Source organism: Miniopterus schreibersii, assembly GCF_964146895.1.
Source record: "Miniopterus schreibersii genome assembly, chromosome: 9".
Lineage (NCBI taxonomy): Eukaryota > Metazoa > Chordata > Mammalia > Chiroptera > Miniopteridae > Miniopterus > Miniopterus schreibersii.
This window is the reverse complement of record NC_138118.1, coordinates 61,772,028-61,788,741: the sequence shown is the minus strand read 5'-3', so window position 1 is coordinate 61,788,741 and position 16,714 is coordinate 61,772,028. Positions and strand designations below refer to the sequence as shown.

At 34.3% G+C, this 16,714-nt stretch overlaps 1 protein-coding gene across 1 annotated transcript; it reads left to right on the top strand.

Moving 5' to 3' along the window:
- The first annotated feature begins 359 nt into the window (after window positions 1–359).
- On the top strand, window positions 360–15,263 carry SEM1 (SEM1 26S proteasome subunit). The gene is made up of 3 exons (XM_081147332.1): window positions 360–446; window positions 11,189–11,282; window positions 15,066–15,263. Exons 1-3 carry the CDS (start codon window positions 371–373, stop codon window positions 15,106–15,108), a joined length of 213 nt encoding a protein of 70 aa, XP_081003458.1. The 5' UTR covers window positions 360–370; the 3' UTR covers window positions 15,109–15,263.
- Window positions 15,264–16,714: the final 1,451 nt, after the last annotated feature.

The following is a 16,714-nucleotide window of genomic DNA, read 5'->3' as shown; positions in this document are numbered from 1 at the left end:
TGGCATTTATCAGGCCATTCATGAATCCTGGCGGGCACCTGATTCCTCTGGTTTTATTTTTTTCTACACATTATGAGTCTTTTCCGGTCAAAGAAACCTACTCTGATATCCATTTTGTCAATTCCGAGACTTTACACCGCAGAGGCACAACATAACCAACCTTTCTAACTCTGAACGACTGCTAAACCCGCAGGAAGCTCGGGGCGGACCTCCAGTATCCCAGCATCCCTCGCGCCGCTCGCGCTGCTCTTCTCCCGCGTCTCTATGGTACAGCGCCCTCGGAGGCGGCCGCGGTGGTGGCGGTTGTGTTGAGGGAGAGTGGCATCAACTTTCCTGCTGGCCTGAGAGAATTTGGAGGCGGAGGGTCGCGATGTCAGAGAAAAAGCAGCCGGTAGACTTGGGTCTCCTGGAGGAGGACGACGAGTTCGAGGAGTTCCCTGCGGAAGGTAAGCGGCTGGGCTCGGCCTCCGGGCCGCGTGGACGGTGACTCAGGCCTCGGGTTGGAGGAGCCCGGCAGCAGGGGCCGGGCCCAGCGGCGCCTGCGGGGAGTGTGGACCCCGCGGCGGGCTCTGGACCCTCGACCAGGGCGACCCTCCTTCTATCCGGCTTCGGGCTCGGAGTGTCGCGGTGGATCTCACCCCGGAGGCTGAACGTCTTCTGCTTCCTCATTGGGAGGAGCCTGGGTGACCCTGGGCCCCTCCTCGGGTGTCCGGGATGGTTGGTCCTTTCACTCTTCAGCTGGGTTACCTCGTTCGTGACTGCATAACCTCTTTCCCCTTTATTTTCTTTGGTTTCGCAGCCTTCCTTTCCCTTTAAAGCTTCCAGAATTATTGTTTCTGGTTAGGCCAGTGCTGCTTACTTTTAGGGCTTTACAGCTGACGCCTGTGAAGTAGGATGGGAGAGTCAGGTGTTGGTGCTTAATACACGTTGTTTGACTCTTGTTCCTCACTCACTTTTGATTGCTTAACTTTGAACTAACATAAGCTTAAGGATTTTTTAAGACCCCAGAATTTTATATTTTTACTAGCTTCATAGTTACCAAGAGGAACTAATGCATTTTCACAAATCTAGCAAGTGGGTACGGTATTCCTATGGATAAACTGAAGCTTGGAACAGTTAAGAAACTTCCCAGGGTCGCAGAACTGGCTAGAATTGGACAGCTGGTCCAACTGACACCAGGGTTCTTAATCTCTTAAGCTGTTTCTTTTTTAGATCTGGTTAGATTTGTTAAATCGTTGTGCCTATTTAGATTTTTCAGAATTATTTGCTTTATTGGCTAAATGTTATACGTAGGATAAATATTTGTCTCATAAAAAAAGGAGGTTACTACTGGGCAATCTTTCTGAAGGTGGTAGAAAGAATTGTGGTTAATGGTGTACAAATTTGTTGCATTAAGCAATTATTGCGTCACTAAAATTGTCTGAAGTTGTACCCATCATGATTCTATTAAATCATAAAACCACACAGCTGGAACATTTGTTCTTTGTATTTATAGTGCACCCCCTTTTTTTTTTTTAATGGAAGAAGAAAGACATGAGTGTGCATACTATACAAACACATAAAGTAACCCAAGCATATTTAAGTTCTGGGATTCATTATATATTGTGAGCATTGTTGTTTTCTGTTTTGATAGCAGATTTATGTCAGACAAGTTTTGTTACCTCACTTTCATGTTGGTTCATAATCCTCCAATTTTGAACTATGCAGTAGTAAACTTGCTTATTGAGGGTAGGATCCAGTTCTTAAGCTTCATATTTTAAAATAGCATTTACTCGTTGTTGATAATATACAAGGTACAATGTTAGGCACTTTATTTACATTACATAGTCTAATTATCACAATCCTAAGAAAACTGAGGCTCAGAGATTTAAAAAGCTTGCCATTAAGTGGTTAGTCCCCAACCCAAGTTTTATTCTTAACATTTAGCAAAGTGCCTGGTACTTTGTAGGTGGTCAATAAATGCTTGTTAAATGAATGAATCCATATTTAAAATAAGTAGCTGAGAAATGACTGCTTTAAAAGGATTTAGAGATAACTGTGTACCTGATGATACACATGACTTTTCTCAGCAACTTTCGTTTTACCAGCTTTTGCAGAATATGTAGTTTGTTCTTGTTCTAAGTTTATGTTATAAGCAGCAATTTGTTCAAAATGTGTGTAGTGAACATAGTAAAAAAAATCTCATTAGAGCTAAAAGGAAGAGTGAATAATTTTTTTATGAGAAGATAAAGGCCTCCACAACAGACTGGTTTATTAGCATTAAGTAATTCATCATTTATTGGTCACCTTACAGAATATTTGTTGTGTTCGGGATTGAATGTCTAGAACCTACTTCAGGAAATCTTCCATTTAGAATGAGAAACAACATTTGAAATTACTTTGTTTTGTTCAGGTTTCTGTATGTTTCTTCTTTGGTTTATAATTCAGGCTTTTTTCTTTCATGTAAATTTGAATTAGATTTTGCTGGATACAGGATTAGGCTATGATGTGAAACCAATCAATATTTACTAATAAAAATTGCTCTGATACGTTACAAAACTAAGTGTCCAGAATTTATATATACATATATATATAATTTTGAGTATGTTTGTATTTTTTAAATACACATAGAGGACTATGTTATATATACTATTTTTCTACTTGCTTTTTATATTTTATTTCTTAGACACCTGTTTACACATTAATATAAAAGTCTACCTCATTCTTTTTAGTAGTTGTGCATTACTAGTCCCTTGTATGCATGCTAAGTAATCTACTTAGCTTTCGTACTTATCTATCAGATAAACTCTTAGAGAAGAATTTGCCAGATCAAATTAGTAGGTGCATTTATATTTTTTAATATAATTTTTTACTTTGAAATAATTGCAAACTTAGAGTAACTGAAAGTACAAGCAACCTTTTTCCTCCTGAATCATTTAAGAGTAAGTTGCCAACCTGATGCCCATTACCCTTGAATATTTTAATATGAATTTCCTACATGTCATAATCACAGTACAAACTTCAAAATTGGAAATTAATACACTGATACATTACTATCATCCACAGATCTTTCTTAGGTTTTTCCATTTGTTTCAAAAATGTCTTGATTCAGAATCATGGATTACTACATTCAGTTGACATGTCTCTCTAGTCTTCTTCAGTCTAAAGCAGTTCTCAGTTTGTCTTTGATTTTCGTGATTTTGACATTTTTTAAGATTATAGGCTAGTTATTCTATAGAATGTACCTTAACTTTGATTTGTCTCATGTGTCCACATGATTAGATTTAGGTTCTACAGGTTGGCAGGAATATCATAGTGATGATGCTGTGTTCTTATTGCATCCTGTCAGGGAGAACATGATTTTAATTTGTTCCATTACTGATTATGTTCATTTTGATTGCTTTATTAAGGTAGTATCTGAGAGAGTTTCCCATTGTTAGATTACTCATTTTCCCTTCATAATTATCTGGTATTTTGTAAATACAGTATTCCACTCATCATCAAACGTTCAGTTTGTTTATTTGCTTATTTATATCAGTATAGACTGATGGATTCTCAGTCAGTGGGTTTCCTTTCAATTGCTGCTGCTGGAGGGTTGCGGGGGAGGGTGTTTAATCAATTGATACAGTGCCACAGCAGTTGAAAAGAAGGGGAATTACTTCCAGTTGTGTACAATGTGAGATAGCAATATTTGAATAGAGTTTTCAAAAGATAGAAATATAGGAAAGGGGTTTCCAAAAGAAAGACAAAGGAGTAGATGCTTAGAGGTGGAAAATCAATGTGTAAAATTTGGCTGTGAAATAGTGGTTGCAAAGCAGGTAGTTTGGGGCCTAATCATGGAAGTCTTTAAGGCAAATGACCAGTTTGGACTTTATCCTTAGGTAGGTGGGATGTGGATTTACAAAATTTTATGTTTGAGTTTTCCTTTAGAAAGATTAACCCAGCAGAATTAATTTGAAAGAATAGAAAGACAGAGTCAAGGAAGCTAATTAGCAAATTGTTGAAATAGCTTAGGTGAGGACTATGGGCCTGAAAAAGGTTATTATTAGGAAAGAAATGAGGAGAATGATGGAAGAATAACAAGGGATCTTTGACAACTAGTTTGATAATGGAGTGTTGAGAATAAGAAGAAATCAGAGGTTGTGATTTTGCACTTGGCATGTCTAATGTATGACAGATGGTGGAGTTCACATTGGATACCCTTGACTCAGTAGTATGGAGCATCAAAATAAGAGAATTGATGAGTATATGGCATGAGGGATTGGTAAAGGTAAGAGTAGTAATCCTTTGGAGAATTTTATAAGAGAGAATTAAAACCACTGATTAACAAAGAGAACCAAAGTCAACATGACTTTGTAGTGGAATGATTCTGCCAGATACATATTTTAAAAAATTATTGATGAAAAGAATTGGCTTTTCTTTTTTTAAAATGTAAGACAAATTATGAATGGTTATGTAAGTTATTTTGAACCTCTTTTCAGACTCCTGGCAACAAATAACTAAAAGCTCACCAGTAGTCTGGTACCAGTATCATTTACTTGCTGTAAGTTGTTGCTCTGAAGTTCCTTATTGACATTTTTGGTCTTTGTTGAAGAAAATATAGTAATATAATGGTGCTATGCTAGCTACTGATTTCGTAGCCACTGAATATAGACATTAGATCTCTAGGATATAGATATTTTTGTGTCACGATAACCTACAGAAAATGAAATTTTTTTTTTAAAGTTTTAACCCTTTGCGGTCATTTGTTTACTCTCAGCCACCAAAGCTTTTTTACCGTTCCGGTCATATGTCTGCTCTCAGCCACCACAGCAAGGAACCATACGAATCTTAACTCTATTCATTCATGTATCAGTTCATAATTTCTCTTGTTTATCCCTCATAATCTTGCATGTTATGTATCACTGCTCTTTCAATGGAAATTAATTCGGACCAGTACGACACCCATGTCCAAATTTAATACGATCGCAAAGGGTTAATCTGTTTTATACAGCTTAAGCCAAGAACACAAGTAAATTTATCTCAGAATGACTAGATTGTGTGTGGCTTCATTATCATATTCGTGAGCATAATGATGCTGTTTACAACTGTTGCTTTTCTCTTTTACACTCACCCATGATGGTGAGTATACAATTTAGAACTTTTTTGAACCTTCATCTATCTCTCTTATATTTTTCTTTGTATAACGTTCTGCATATACAGGCACATTTTTTATTTGAAGAAACTTTGCTGGAGATTAGTTTGTTTATATTCATAGTAGCTTTACTATTCAGGAAGGAGTGAGAATGTGATGCTCCTGAAAACCCGTATAGACCAGAACATTTGCTGCCCTATTTGGTATAAATTGAATTTCATCCTTACTTTTCTCCAAAGTGGTATCCTTCATACTTTTAGGAAATTTTGGAATGTATGTTTTAAGGGGCAGGGGAAGAGTAGGTAATTTTATAAACATTGAGAGAAAATTCTTTTTCATACTTTAATGTCAAGGTGATACTTAGATAAAGTATATGGGGTCTTTGGTAGCTCATATTTTTGAAATTTAAAGCTAGTCACAGATGTAATTCTCACTGGCAAATGTGAACAGAGTCATATTTGGGGGCAAAGCCCTAAATAATTTAGAATTGCTAGAAACTTATGTATTAGGCATCTGTTATTGGTTATTTCTAATTCCGACTTCTTAAAATATGGTAATTTTTTTACCAGTACACATCTGGAGGCCTGCACACTGAAGTCAGCACAGATGTCATTATTTAAACGATTAATCACAATCCAGGCCATGCATTTAGTGTTGAAGAGAACATGTATACTTTTTAAGTCATCCACATATTGAAGGGAAGCCATTAGATACAAATCAGGTATCCTTGTTTGATTTTATTATTTTGACCTTTTAAAAAAAGGTATTTCTGGGTTTAAAGCTTTAAAACGTGAGTGATTAAATGAAATTGCACGGTTATCAGTATTATGTTAAAACACAATTCAGTCAGATATATTGCAAGAGATGTCAGCTAAATCCTAGAGATTACAACAGTCACAGTTTGTTTATGTTACATGTTCACTTAGAGTTTACATACATTATAATTCACATATATTGTAACATATGTACAGTATGGAGAATTTGTAAGTGTTGGAAATAATATTTGGGGCTATGATACCCTATCATTTAAATTTTTTTCATAATATAGTTTAATACATTTCTAGTTAATAAAGAAAATCTTTAAAGTTTCTACCCAAAATATATTATAGATTCTGATTTGTCACTGTGAACACTAAGTTTCTTAATGGTACTCTTATTAAATAATTTAAAATATTTAAGTTGTAATTCAAACAATTAATTGTTGTCTTGGATTCTTCATCTCTGGCGATTGGAAGAATAGCATGATATAGGGGCTTCAGTGCTTCTTACTCCTAGGATAAGACAGTAAAGTTAAAGAGTATATTCAGATTTATGTGATGATTAATGAAGAATTTAACCAGCTTTTCCATTTTTGTATCTTTGTATACTCAAAAATGTCATAATTATGAAGTACAGTGTAATGAATGATACCAAAGAAATAGAGAGCTATTGTTGAGTCTTTTTTGGGGTGTGTGTTGTACCTAAAATCTTGCTCACAATACTGTTTTTCCCCGTTTGATGAGGCAGTTTTTTTTTTCTTGGACTGTTCAAACTAGTATCTCTGTATCATGTTAAGAATTTTGACTTTTTCTAGCCTTTTTAGAATTCAGGATTGGGGCTCCTACAAAAAAGTTACAGATTACATTATGTTTCTACCTCTCTGAAGCAGTTGGGTACAAATTAACAAGTATGGTTTTTTTAGTTTTTCAAAGTTAAAAGAATTAAAGCTAGCTTGAAGACATTTGAATGACATCAAATAATAATATTAAAATCAATGCTTTGAATCAAATCATAATTAAATTAAAAGTTCCTGGGGGCTAGTATCTTTACTGTTCTGGAAAGGGTAGGTTTACAAGGTTAGCAGAGATATTTGAAAAAAAATATTCCTGTTATTTTATATTTCTTACTTGAATCTTTTGACACATTATCATTTCCTTTTTAGGGACCAGTGCAGATGGAAACCATGTAGTTAACAATTTAGGAAGCTGGTTAGAAGTTGTTCAAGCTGATCTGAGGCTTGGTGTCTTGAACCCTTAGCACAACTCAGTTGTGACTTGAGATATGTTACCCCCTTTACTCAAGAACGTATTATCTAGTCTTAATGAATTCAGATTATTTTGTGGAACATTAACCTCTCTTAGCTTTATAAAGACTCCTTAAAATATCAGTAAAACGAATATTTAATTTGACAATTTCTATTTATAGACTTATCCCAAATATATTTAGAGCCTAGGATTTGAGGTCATGAAATAATGGTAGAAAAAATTAATAAATATTTTCTTGTAAGACAGTCTTCATTTTCTCTATTTTTTGGTAGTGGTAATGGTGGTGGTTTTCAAAGAGGAGTATAATGTACACTGATCTCTAAGGTGTTTTCTGTCTCCAAAATTCTGTAATTTTATACAGTCCTCAGTCTTAACCATTTTATAAAAACTTGAAGTATAAAGCCAAACCTTGCTCCATTGCAGTTTAGTGAAATAGTTTTATGTGAATTTTTTATACTGAAGGCCTTAATGTCATTAAAACAAAATAAGGAACAAAAATCCTAAATTGTCCATTAATACTATTAGGTAGCTCCAGAGAGATTATAGTAACTGGTGGGAATGTGGAGGAATAGTATCATAGTTATTGTTCCTTGCTGTAAAAGGGATAATGGATTTAGTTGTTTCATTACAAATTCAGCATATAGGAATATAAATTTCTATAAAAGATACATTGGGATTATTTGAAGTGCTTTATTAAGTTTTTACATTATTTAGTTGATTTTTGGTGATACAGTATTACAGAGAAATATAGCTACTGTTTGAAATGAGGCTCCTTTGAAATTTAAAATTTGATCTTAGGCTGCACCCCCTACTTCCTTTTCTTAATGTCCCTCTCTTGTATACTTAATACTGCAGTTTCTGCCCTATTTATTTTTACCCTATAATCATTCCTTTCCTACTGAGATTTCTCTGTTTTTAGAAGAATAAAAAAAGAAAGTTTATGTATAATATTATAATGTACATAGTATACAGTTTATTATTGATTGCAATGGCACTCTGAGAGTAACAGTACTATTTTGTCCCTATACCTAATGATTAACTCTTCGCTTAATTACGAAACTTTTCTAGACTGTGAAAGTGCAGAAATGTTATTCTTTCAATTTTTCTTTAGCTTTGGGAGTAGCTATGTCTATTAAATTGGTTTACAGTAGCTGTCTGATCATTCTTCTGGTAGACTGAGCTGAATATGATTTTCTTTTTAACATACTAATCTACTCTTCATTAAAAATATAGTTAGTTTCACAACAGAATAAAAATTTTCAGTTTGAGCCTTAAGGTACTTCTACAAGAAAGGAGAAAATATAAGGATATATTTAGCCCAGTCAACTTAATTTTGAGATGTAATTAGTACTTACTGTTATTCAGTATTACTATTAGGACCTAGGAGAATAGTATAGGATTTCAATTTAGGTAATTGCAACATTCCCTCTTTGAGAATAATATTACTAGAAGACATAAAAAAATTTATGCAGGTAAAAATTTATTTTTTATTATTGTGAGTGTTTACTAATGAATATACATTCACTGCCTTATACAGTGATTAAAGTTGGGCATACATTTGACTGTGTGTTGTTGCTTCTTAGCAACCTGAAACAAATTGCCTAAGGGAAACTTTTTCATCTTTTTAGGCACTGTAGTCTTAAAGATAGTTCCCACATGGTCTCTTTTAGGGGAGAATTGAATGAGGTGATCACATTTCTCAAAAGCAGTCTTAAATATATTTGAGAATTTTACATAGCCCATTCATAATGCATGATATTGTTGATATCTTCTATCTTGAAATACATACTCTTGGCTTTTCTAAACCAAGTGAAACCATCACTAGCTTGTTTTCTTCAAATTAACCACTCAGGGAGGAAATTTGAGAAATAATAGTTTCTAAATGGAACTACAACATTTTTTTAAGTTTCTACTATGTGCCCAGCACCCAGCTGTGGGCATTAGAGTTGCAAATTTAATAAAATGTGGTTCCTACCTGAAGGTTTAGAATAGTAGCCACAGGAATGGCAGTGGTTGTTTTAGGCATCCGTGTAGGATGGGTATATACTGTGTAAGATTGGAGAGGAGAGGACACAAAGAGGACAGTAATAGTCCATGGAGGGAAAAATTACTCCTCAGTTAACATAGTGGCAGTAAGAATAGGGAGGGGCAGATTAAACTCTGGAGATAGTCAGGAATTGGAAAGGACATAGTTAATGATTGTGATGGTTGAAGGAGAAAGGGTAACTAAGATGCCTCCCAGGATTCTGCTTTGGGGGACCAGATAAATGGAGGTACTTACTTCTATTCTTAAATCATAATGAAGACATATATTGCATTTAAAAAATTTAGTTGATACATAATGTAACGAATAAAATACTCATATGTCATTGATGAATACCCTTAAATCTAAATGTGCATTATAAGAAAAACCAAACTCATACCTTTTGTTATTTAGTTTTCAGGTTTAAATGTTCTTAGCCATGTTTCTAATACTTATCTACTAAGATAAAGCTAATGACTAGGACAGACTTAAGAGGGTATGTAACTCATAATTACTGATTATGAAGGGGAGGAGATCAAACAAAAATTTACAAGGTCTGATTTAGAATTCTATTGTGTGTTTCACAACTATTTGTTGTCCATATGCTAGGCACTGTTTGAGTTTAAGAATACAAAGATAAAATAACAGTTGTTACTCTTGAGCTCAGACAATAGTAATGAACATAGACATATAAACTGATAATATGATTGTATAGTATTTAAGTGCTGTGATAGAGATATACACAAAAGAGGGGATCTAATCTCAAAAACTATTTTTCTGACATTTTAATTTTGAAACAACCCTGTAGAAAAATTTATTTTTATTTTATTATTATTTTTAAATATATCTTTATTGACTTCAGAGAGAGGAAAGGAGAAGGAGAGAGAGATAGAAACATCAATGATGAGAGAGTCATTGATCGGCTGCAGCCCGCAACCCGGGCATGTGCCCTGACTGGGAATCGAACCCTGATCTCCTGGATCCTAGGTCGATGCTCAACCGCTGAGCCACGCCCAGCTGGGCCCCTGTAGAAAAATTTAAAGCAGAGGGCAAGTGGGAGCTGGGGAGTGCAGGGGTAAAATGGGTGAAGGGATCAGAAGGTACAAATTCCAGTTATAAAATGTCAGAGGATATAATATACAGCATGGTGACTATAGTTAATAATGCTGTATTGCATAATTGAAAGTTGCTAAGAGAGTAGATCTTTAAAGTCCTCATCACAAGAAAAAAATGTAACTGTATAACGATGATGTTAGCTAGACTTACCATGGTGATCATTTTTCAATATACACAAATATCAAATCATTCTGTTGTGCACCTAAGACTAATATAATGTTACATGTTAATTATACCTTAATTTTAAAAAGAGGGCAACAAACACATTAAGTTTCATCAATTAATGTTTTGTCATGTTTACTTTATTTCTATCATGTATATCATGTATATCAAAATTATATAGAGAGAGAACCATTTGTAAGTAAACTGTTGACAAAATAACACTTTACTCTTAAATATTTTAGTGTGCATGTCTTAAAGAATAAAGACATTCTCCTCTAAAACAATTTTACAATCAATTTTAAGAAAATATTTGGCCTACTTTTTATTATCTGTATATGAGTTACCTTTTTTATGTTTAGCAATTTTGAATTTCAGACTGGTATCTTCCTATTACTGAAGTAGCCTTAGTGTTAGTGCTGTGTTTTGAAAGATTGTGAAATAGACTGTATAAAAATTAGCCCAAGGAAAAATCAGGAAAGTAAATATTCTCCTGAATTTATAATAAATTTTCATGGCAAAAATATAATTTTTATATTAACTTCTGGTTTAGATTATCTGCAAATTCAAGAATTGAGAGAACATATGTGATGGCATAAATTGAAATTTAAAGAGGAAGATTACCATTTCTCATATATTTGGTATTAGATGTTTTGACTTGTTAGAGTCTTCAGTGGCAAAATTTCTGAAGTTTTTGTATTTATGGAAATAATATATGAGAACTATTTAGATGCTGTCTGTTTCTGTTTTCAGACTGGACTGGTTTAGATGAAGATGAAGATGCACATGTCTGGGAGGATAATTGGGATGATGACAATGTAGAGGATGACTTCTCCAATCAGTTACGGTAAGCTTTAAGCCAGATTTTTGTATAACTTAGTATTAATTGTAAGCACAGACTGTCATCTATATATGATAATAAGCTCTTAAAAGATAATTAATCTTTGAAATTTGCTTTTTGATTATGAAAAGTAAGATATATTACCTTCATCTCCTATGTCTCTAAACATGAATACTTTGTGTAATTGCCTAGAACTTTTGTTCTTTCTAGGCTCTTTACAAAAATAGCTAAATAGAAGCATATTTGCTATTCTTTATCCTTGTAAGTTTAATTCTGTTGCAGTTAATTTTCTGCCAGTATTTAGTAACTCAGCAAAAATTAGAATTGTAGAGTGCTAGGACCCAATAGATTGATGATTGTCAACCTAGAATGGAGATTGGGGTGATGGGAGTGTACTTTTTCACATTCATGTACAAATCTACCTAATATGATTGATTGATGGATCAATTGAAGTAAAATTCATATAATATAAAATTAGCCATTTTAAAGTGTACAATTTAGTGGCATTGTGTATATTCACAGGGTTGTGCAACTATCATCTCTTTAATTCCAAAATATTTTCAGCACCCCAAAAGGGAACACCATACCAATTAAGCAGTCAGTCTGCATTTGTCTTTTTCCCCAACCCCTGGCAACTATTAATTTGCTTTCTGCCTGGATTTGCCTGTTCTAGATATTTTATATAAACCAGTCATATAATAAGTGATCTTGTGTGTCTAGCTTCTTTCACTTAGCATGTTTTCAAGTTTCATCCAGGTTTTAGCATGTATCAGTACTTCATTTATTTTTATGGCTGCATAATATTCCATTGTATGGGTATGCTACAATTTGTTTATCCATTTATCAGTTGAGGGACATTTGGGTTGTTTCCAGCTTATGACTATTATAAACAGTGCTGCTATAAACATTCATGTACAAGTTTTTGTTTGAATACCTCTTTTAAGAGTTTTTTTTTGGATATAATCTTAGAGGAAGAATTGCTAGGTCATATCATAATTCCATTTAACTTTTTTGAGGAACTGTCAGACTTTTCCACAGCAGCTGAACAATTTTACATTACTACCAGCAATGTGTGTTAGTAATCTCTTCACATTTTCACCCAAACTTAATTTTCATATTTAAAAATTATAACCATCCTAGTGAGTGTGAATTGGTATCTCATTGTGGTTTCAATTTACATTTCCCTGACGACTAATAACGAGCTCTTGTATTTGTTGACCATTTGTATATATTGGAGAAATATCTATTCAAGTCCTTTGCCCATTGTTAAGTTGAGTTGTTTTTTTGTGTTTGAGTTGTACAAGTTCTTTATATATTCTGGGTACTGGGTCCTTATCAGACATATTATTTACAAACATTTTCTCCTATTCTGTTAGGTGGTTCTTCTTCATAGCGTTCTTTGCACAAAAATTTTAAATTCTGGTGAAGTCCAGTTGATCTACTTTTAAATAATTTATTGACATAGAGTTATGAAAATTCATGCCTATGTTTTGTTTTAGAATTTTAGCTCTTACCTTTAGGCCTTCATCCATTTTGACTTAATTTTTGTATATATTGTGAAGGTAAGGGCTTAGCTTCATCCTTTTGCATGTGAATGTCCAGTTGTACTAGAACCATTTGTTGTAAAGACAGTTCATTTCTTCCTGATTTTATTTTGATTCAACCCATATGTGTCTGTCTTCACCGTAAAGATATCCAAGTAGACTGTCACATACTTTGCTCAAATCAAGATACAGAAGTTCTGTTGCAGTCCTCTACTTTTCTAGTCTAGGAAGTGAGATAATTTATAGCAAAGATTTAAAATACATTTTTAATCATGATACAACTTTTGTTCTACTCTGCATTTTTTATGGGCTCAAAACCCTACATTCTAAAGTGTTTTTAGTATTTTGGAGACTAACGACAATTTTAGTATTATTCTGGAGATTAATAACAATTTTACCCATCTCCTTTCTCTTTTACAATTTACCTTTCACTGTTATTCTGGTACTTTTACAATTTCCATGATTTCTCAAAATTGCTGACTCTTATTTTTGACTGTATCTTTTCTTTCTTTCAGTACCCTGAGATGTAATTATTCAGAGCCTTGAGACTTTAAACTACTTTAATGCACTATGGAGTTATCTCACCTGTCTTAGTTTTCAATTTTGTCTTAATGACATTTTTCATTTGCAGTGTTATGGACAAGATAGGAACAATAGCTATTGAACAATAATCCTGCCTTTCCTCTAAAATCCCTTAATATTACATCATCTATTCCAAGTATTTGATTTATCTCTTCTTATTCTTCTTTATTCATATATAGCTCTCAAAGCCCTTTTTGTTCTTTTTACAGATCTCAGTCCATTCTATGATTAAATTAATTCTATTTATATGAGTTCTTGCCACTTTCTGCATTTCTTTTTGGTGCAATCCTTTTAAAAACGGAGCCACATCAGAGAACATCCTCCTACCTGTTTTTTATGTGCATCCCCTTTCTGATGTTACAATATTTATATTCAGGCCTTCCAACTCTATTGGTCACTCTTCTGTGTTCTGTTATCTTCTTGAAATTTTTTTTATTGACTTTATTGGAGTGACATTGGTTATTAAAACCTTACAGGTTTCAAGTTATAGCTCAATAAAACATTTGCATACTGCATTGTGTGCTCACCCCCCAAAGTCAAGTCTCTTTCTGTTTCCATCTATCCCCCCCTTTGCCCTCTTCTACCTCCCCATACCCCCTTTCCCTCTGGTTATCACCATACTGTTGTATGGGTCTGTGTGTCAATCATTCATTCACATATGTATGTATGTATGTATGTATGTATGTATGGTTTAATCCCTTCACCATCTTTCACCCAGCTCCCCAACCCCTCTTCCCTCTGACAGATGTCAGTCTATTCTGTATATCTATGCTTCTGTTCCTGTTTTGTTTGTTAAATTATTTTGTTGATTAAATTCCATATTATAGGTGAGATCATATGATACATGTCTTTCTCTGACTTATTTCACTTAGCATAATAATTTCCAGGCCTATCCATACTGTCGCAAAAGGTAACACTTCCCTCTTTTTTACAGCTGAGTATTCGGTTGTGTAAATGTACCATAGCTTTTTTATCCGCTCATTTACTGGTGGGCACTTGGTCTGTTTCTAGATCTTGGCTATTGTAAATAATGCTGCAGTTCTTTTGAATTAATGTTTTGAGTTTCTTCAGATATGTACCCAGAAGTGGGATCACTGGGTCTAAAGGTAGTTCCATTTTTCCTTTTTTAGGAAACTCCATGCTGTTTATCCACAGTAGCTGCACCAGTCTACATTCCCACCAACACGGTGCATGAGGGTTCCTTTTTCTCCACATCCTCCCCAGCACTTGTCGTTTGATTTGTTGATGGAGCCATTCTGACACATGTGAAGTGATATCTCATTGTGGTTTTAATGTGCATCTCTCTGATGATTAGAGATGTTGAGCATCTTTTTCATATGTCTCTTAGCCATCTGTATGTCCTCTTTGGAGAAGTGTCTATTCAGATCCTTTGCCCATTTTTTAAATAGATTTATCAGAAAATTAAGGAATATGAAATACAAGTTTACTAATGGGAATTTAAAATTTTATTAGCATTATGTTGCTTCACACCCAATTTCTTTCCTATATAGATTTCTTTTTATGGACTAAAATAAAGTTATTTGGTAGTATTTTAAATTGGTGCCTAGATTTAGCTCATTTTTTAGTTTATTGTATTATTTCTAAAAATCATGTTTATCATAAAGAATGTCTAGTGATGTTATATTTTTGTGTTTTATTTTAGAGCTGAACTAGAGAAACATGGCTATAAGATGGAGACCTCATAGTATCCAGAAGAAGTCTTAAAGCAACCTAAAGTTGAACTGTTTACTAAATTCTAGGACACAGAATCCAGGATGGGACACTTAAAAAATGTTTATTTCATTTCTTGCTTGGCTTTATTTTTGCTTTTGTAACACAGAAAATAAATGCTTTGATCTAATTTTGGTTTCGTTCAGAAGTCTTGATTTTTGCCTCTAATAATTAATTTTCTCATACTATTCATGATTTTCCAGGAATCTATTGTATAGTGACAGTAAAATTTCTTATTATGAATTTTTAATGTTAAGTGAGACTCAGAGAGGTTAAATGATTTGAATCTAGAATTCATAATGACCCTGTGAAGCAGGCAGGAAGGAACTGTCTGTGATAAATATTTCACCAAATAGAAAATAGTCTCAGAGAAAATAAGTTAGAAAGTGAGGGTCCAAGGGTTGCATAGCTAACAGGTGTCAGATATAGATTTGAATCCAGGTTTTTTCCTTTGTAATTTTCCATAATTGATTCCATTTGAGATAATTTTGAATTCAAATTGTAGATGTAATAATGTTCAGTGTTTTTCATCGGGCCTTGGATTGGAATTGTTGCCACACTAGATGCCATGTCTTTTCATCCTGTTCCCACTAAATGTTTAATTTAGAGGGCTATGATAATGAACCACTCTGAAAAGATTGTATGGTGTATTAATAATGCCTTTTTATTGCATGTCATGATCTACCCTGCATTTTTTAAAGGTACTCATATCCTTTCTGCCTCACACTTAGGTAGAAAGAGTGACATCTTCCACTCTTGGCAGAGAGCTAAAACAATTTGTACTACTATCAGTCTACCCACACATGATGCCTGGGAGTTGCACTCAAGTTTTCTAGCTACCTTAATGGCTCCTGTTGTACTTCACCTCTGAATCTTGGCACAAGTTTAGACTCTGCTTTGAGTCCAATTCTTGCTTTGTCCATAATTCTCTTTAGTCTCAATTGCTTTATATTTTTAAAAAACATATGTATATAAATATATATTATTTCATTCTCTATTCTCAGTCTTGGCCTCTCTTTGAAATCCCATACTCCTGTACCTAATAACTCTGTCACCTCTCCAGTGTCTAATGAGTATATCAAAATTAACTTGATGAAAACAGAAGCCTTGATTATTCTCAAACCTGATCTTTCCTCCAGTCTTCTCCATCTCAGCAAATACCTCCACCTTCTTTTTAATCCTCTCCTGTGGGTATTTTTTCAGTTGATTTTGTGGGGAGCACGGAGAGAGAGAAACAACAATGTAAGAGACATTGATTGGTTGCCTCCAGCAAGTACCCCAACCAAGGCCAGGAGTTGAACGTGCAACCCAGGTACATGCCCTTGACTGGGAATCAAACCCACAACCCTTCGGTGCATGGGCTGATGCTCTAACCACTGAGCACACCGGCCAAGGACCTCCACCTTAATTACTGAAGCCAACACTATAAGAACTGCTCTTGAATCTTCTCTTCTCCCAGGATTCATTCCATTGCCAAACCCTGTCGACTCCACCTCCAAATCATATCTCATGTAGTTGATATCACTGCTTGTCTAACTTAGCATTTATTCCCTCCATTTTCTAACAAATACTCATTTTTTC

What these genes read in the sequence shown, in the direction of transcription:
- SEM1 (XM_081147332.1), top strand. Translation starts at nt 371, where the DNA reads ATGTCAGAGAAAAAGCAGCCGGTAGACTTGGGTCTCCTGGAGGAGGAC. An exon ending in CGAGGAGTTCCCTGCGGAAG is followed by an intron (nt 447 to 11,188) that starts GTAAGCGGCTGG and finishes TTCTGTTTTCAG; the next exon opens with ACTGGACTGGTTTAGATGAA. An exon ending in GACTTCTCCAATCAGTTACG is followed by an intron (nt 11,283 to 15,065) that starts GTAAGCTTTAAG and finishes GTTTTATTTTAG; the next exon opens with AGCTGAACTAGAGAAACATG.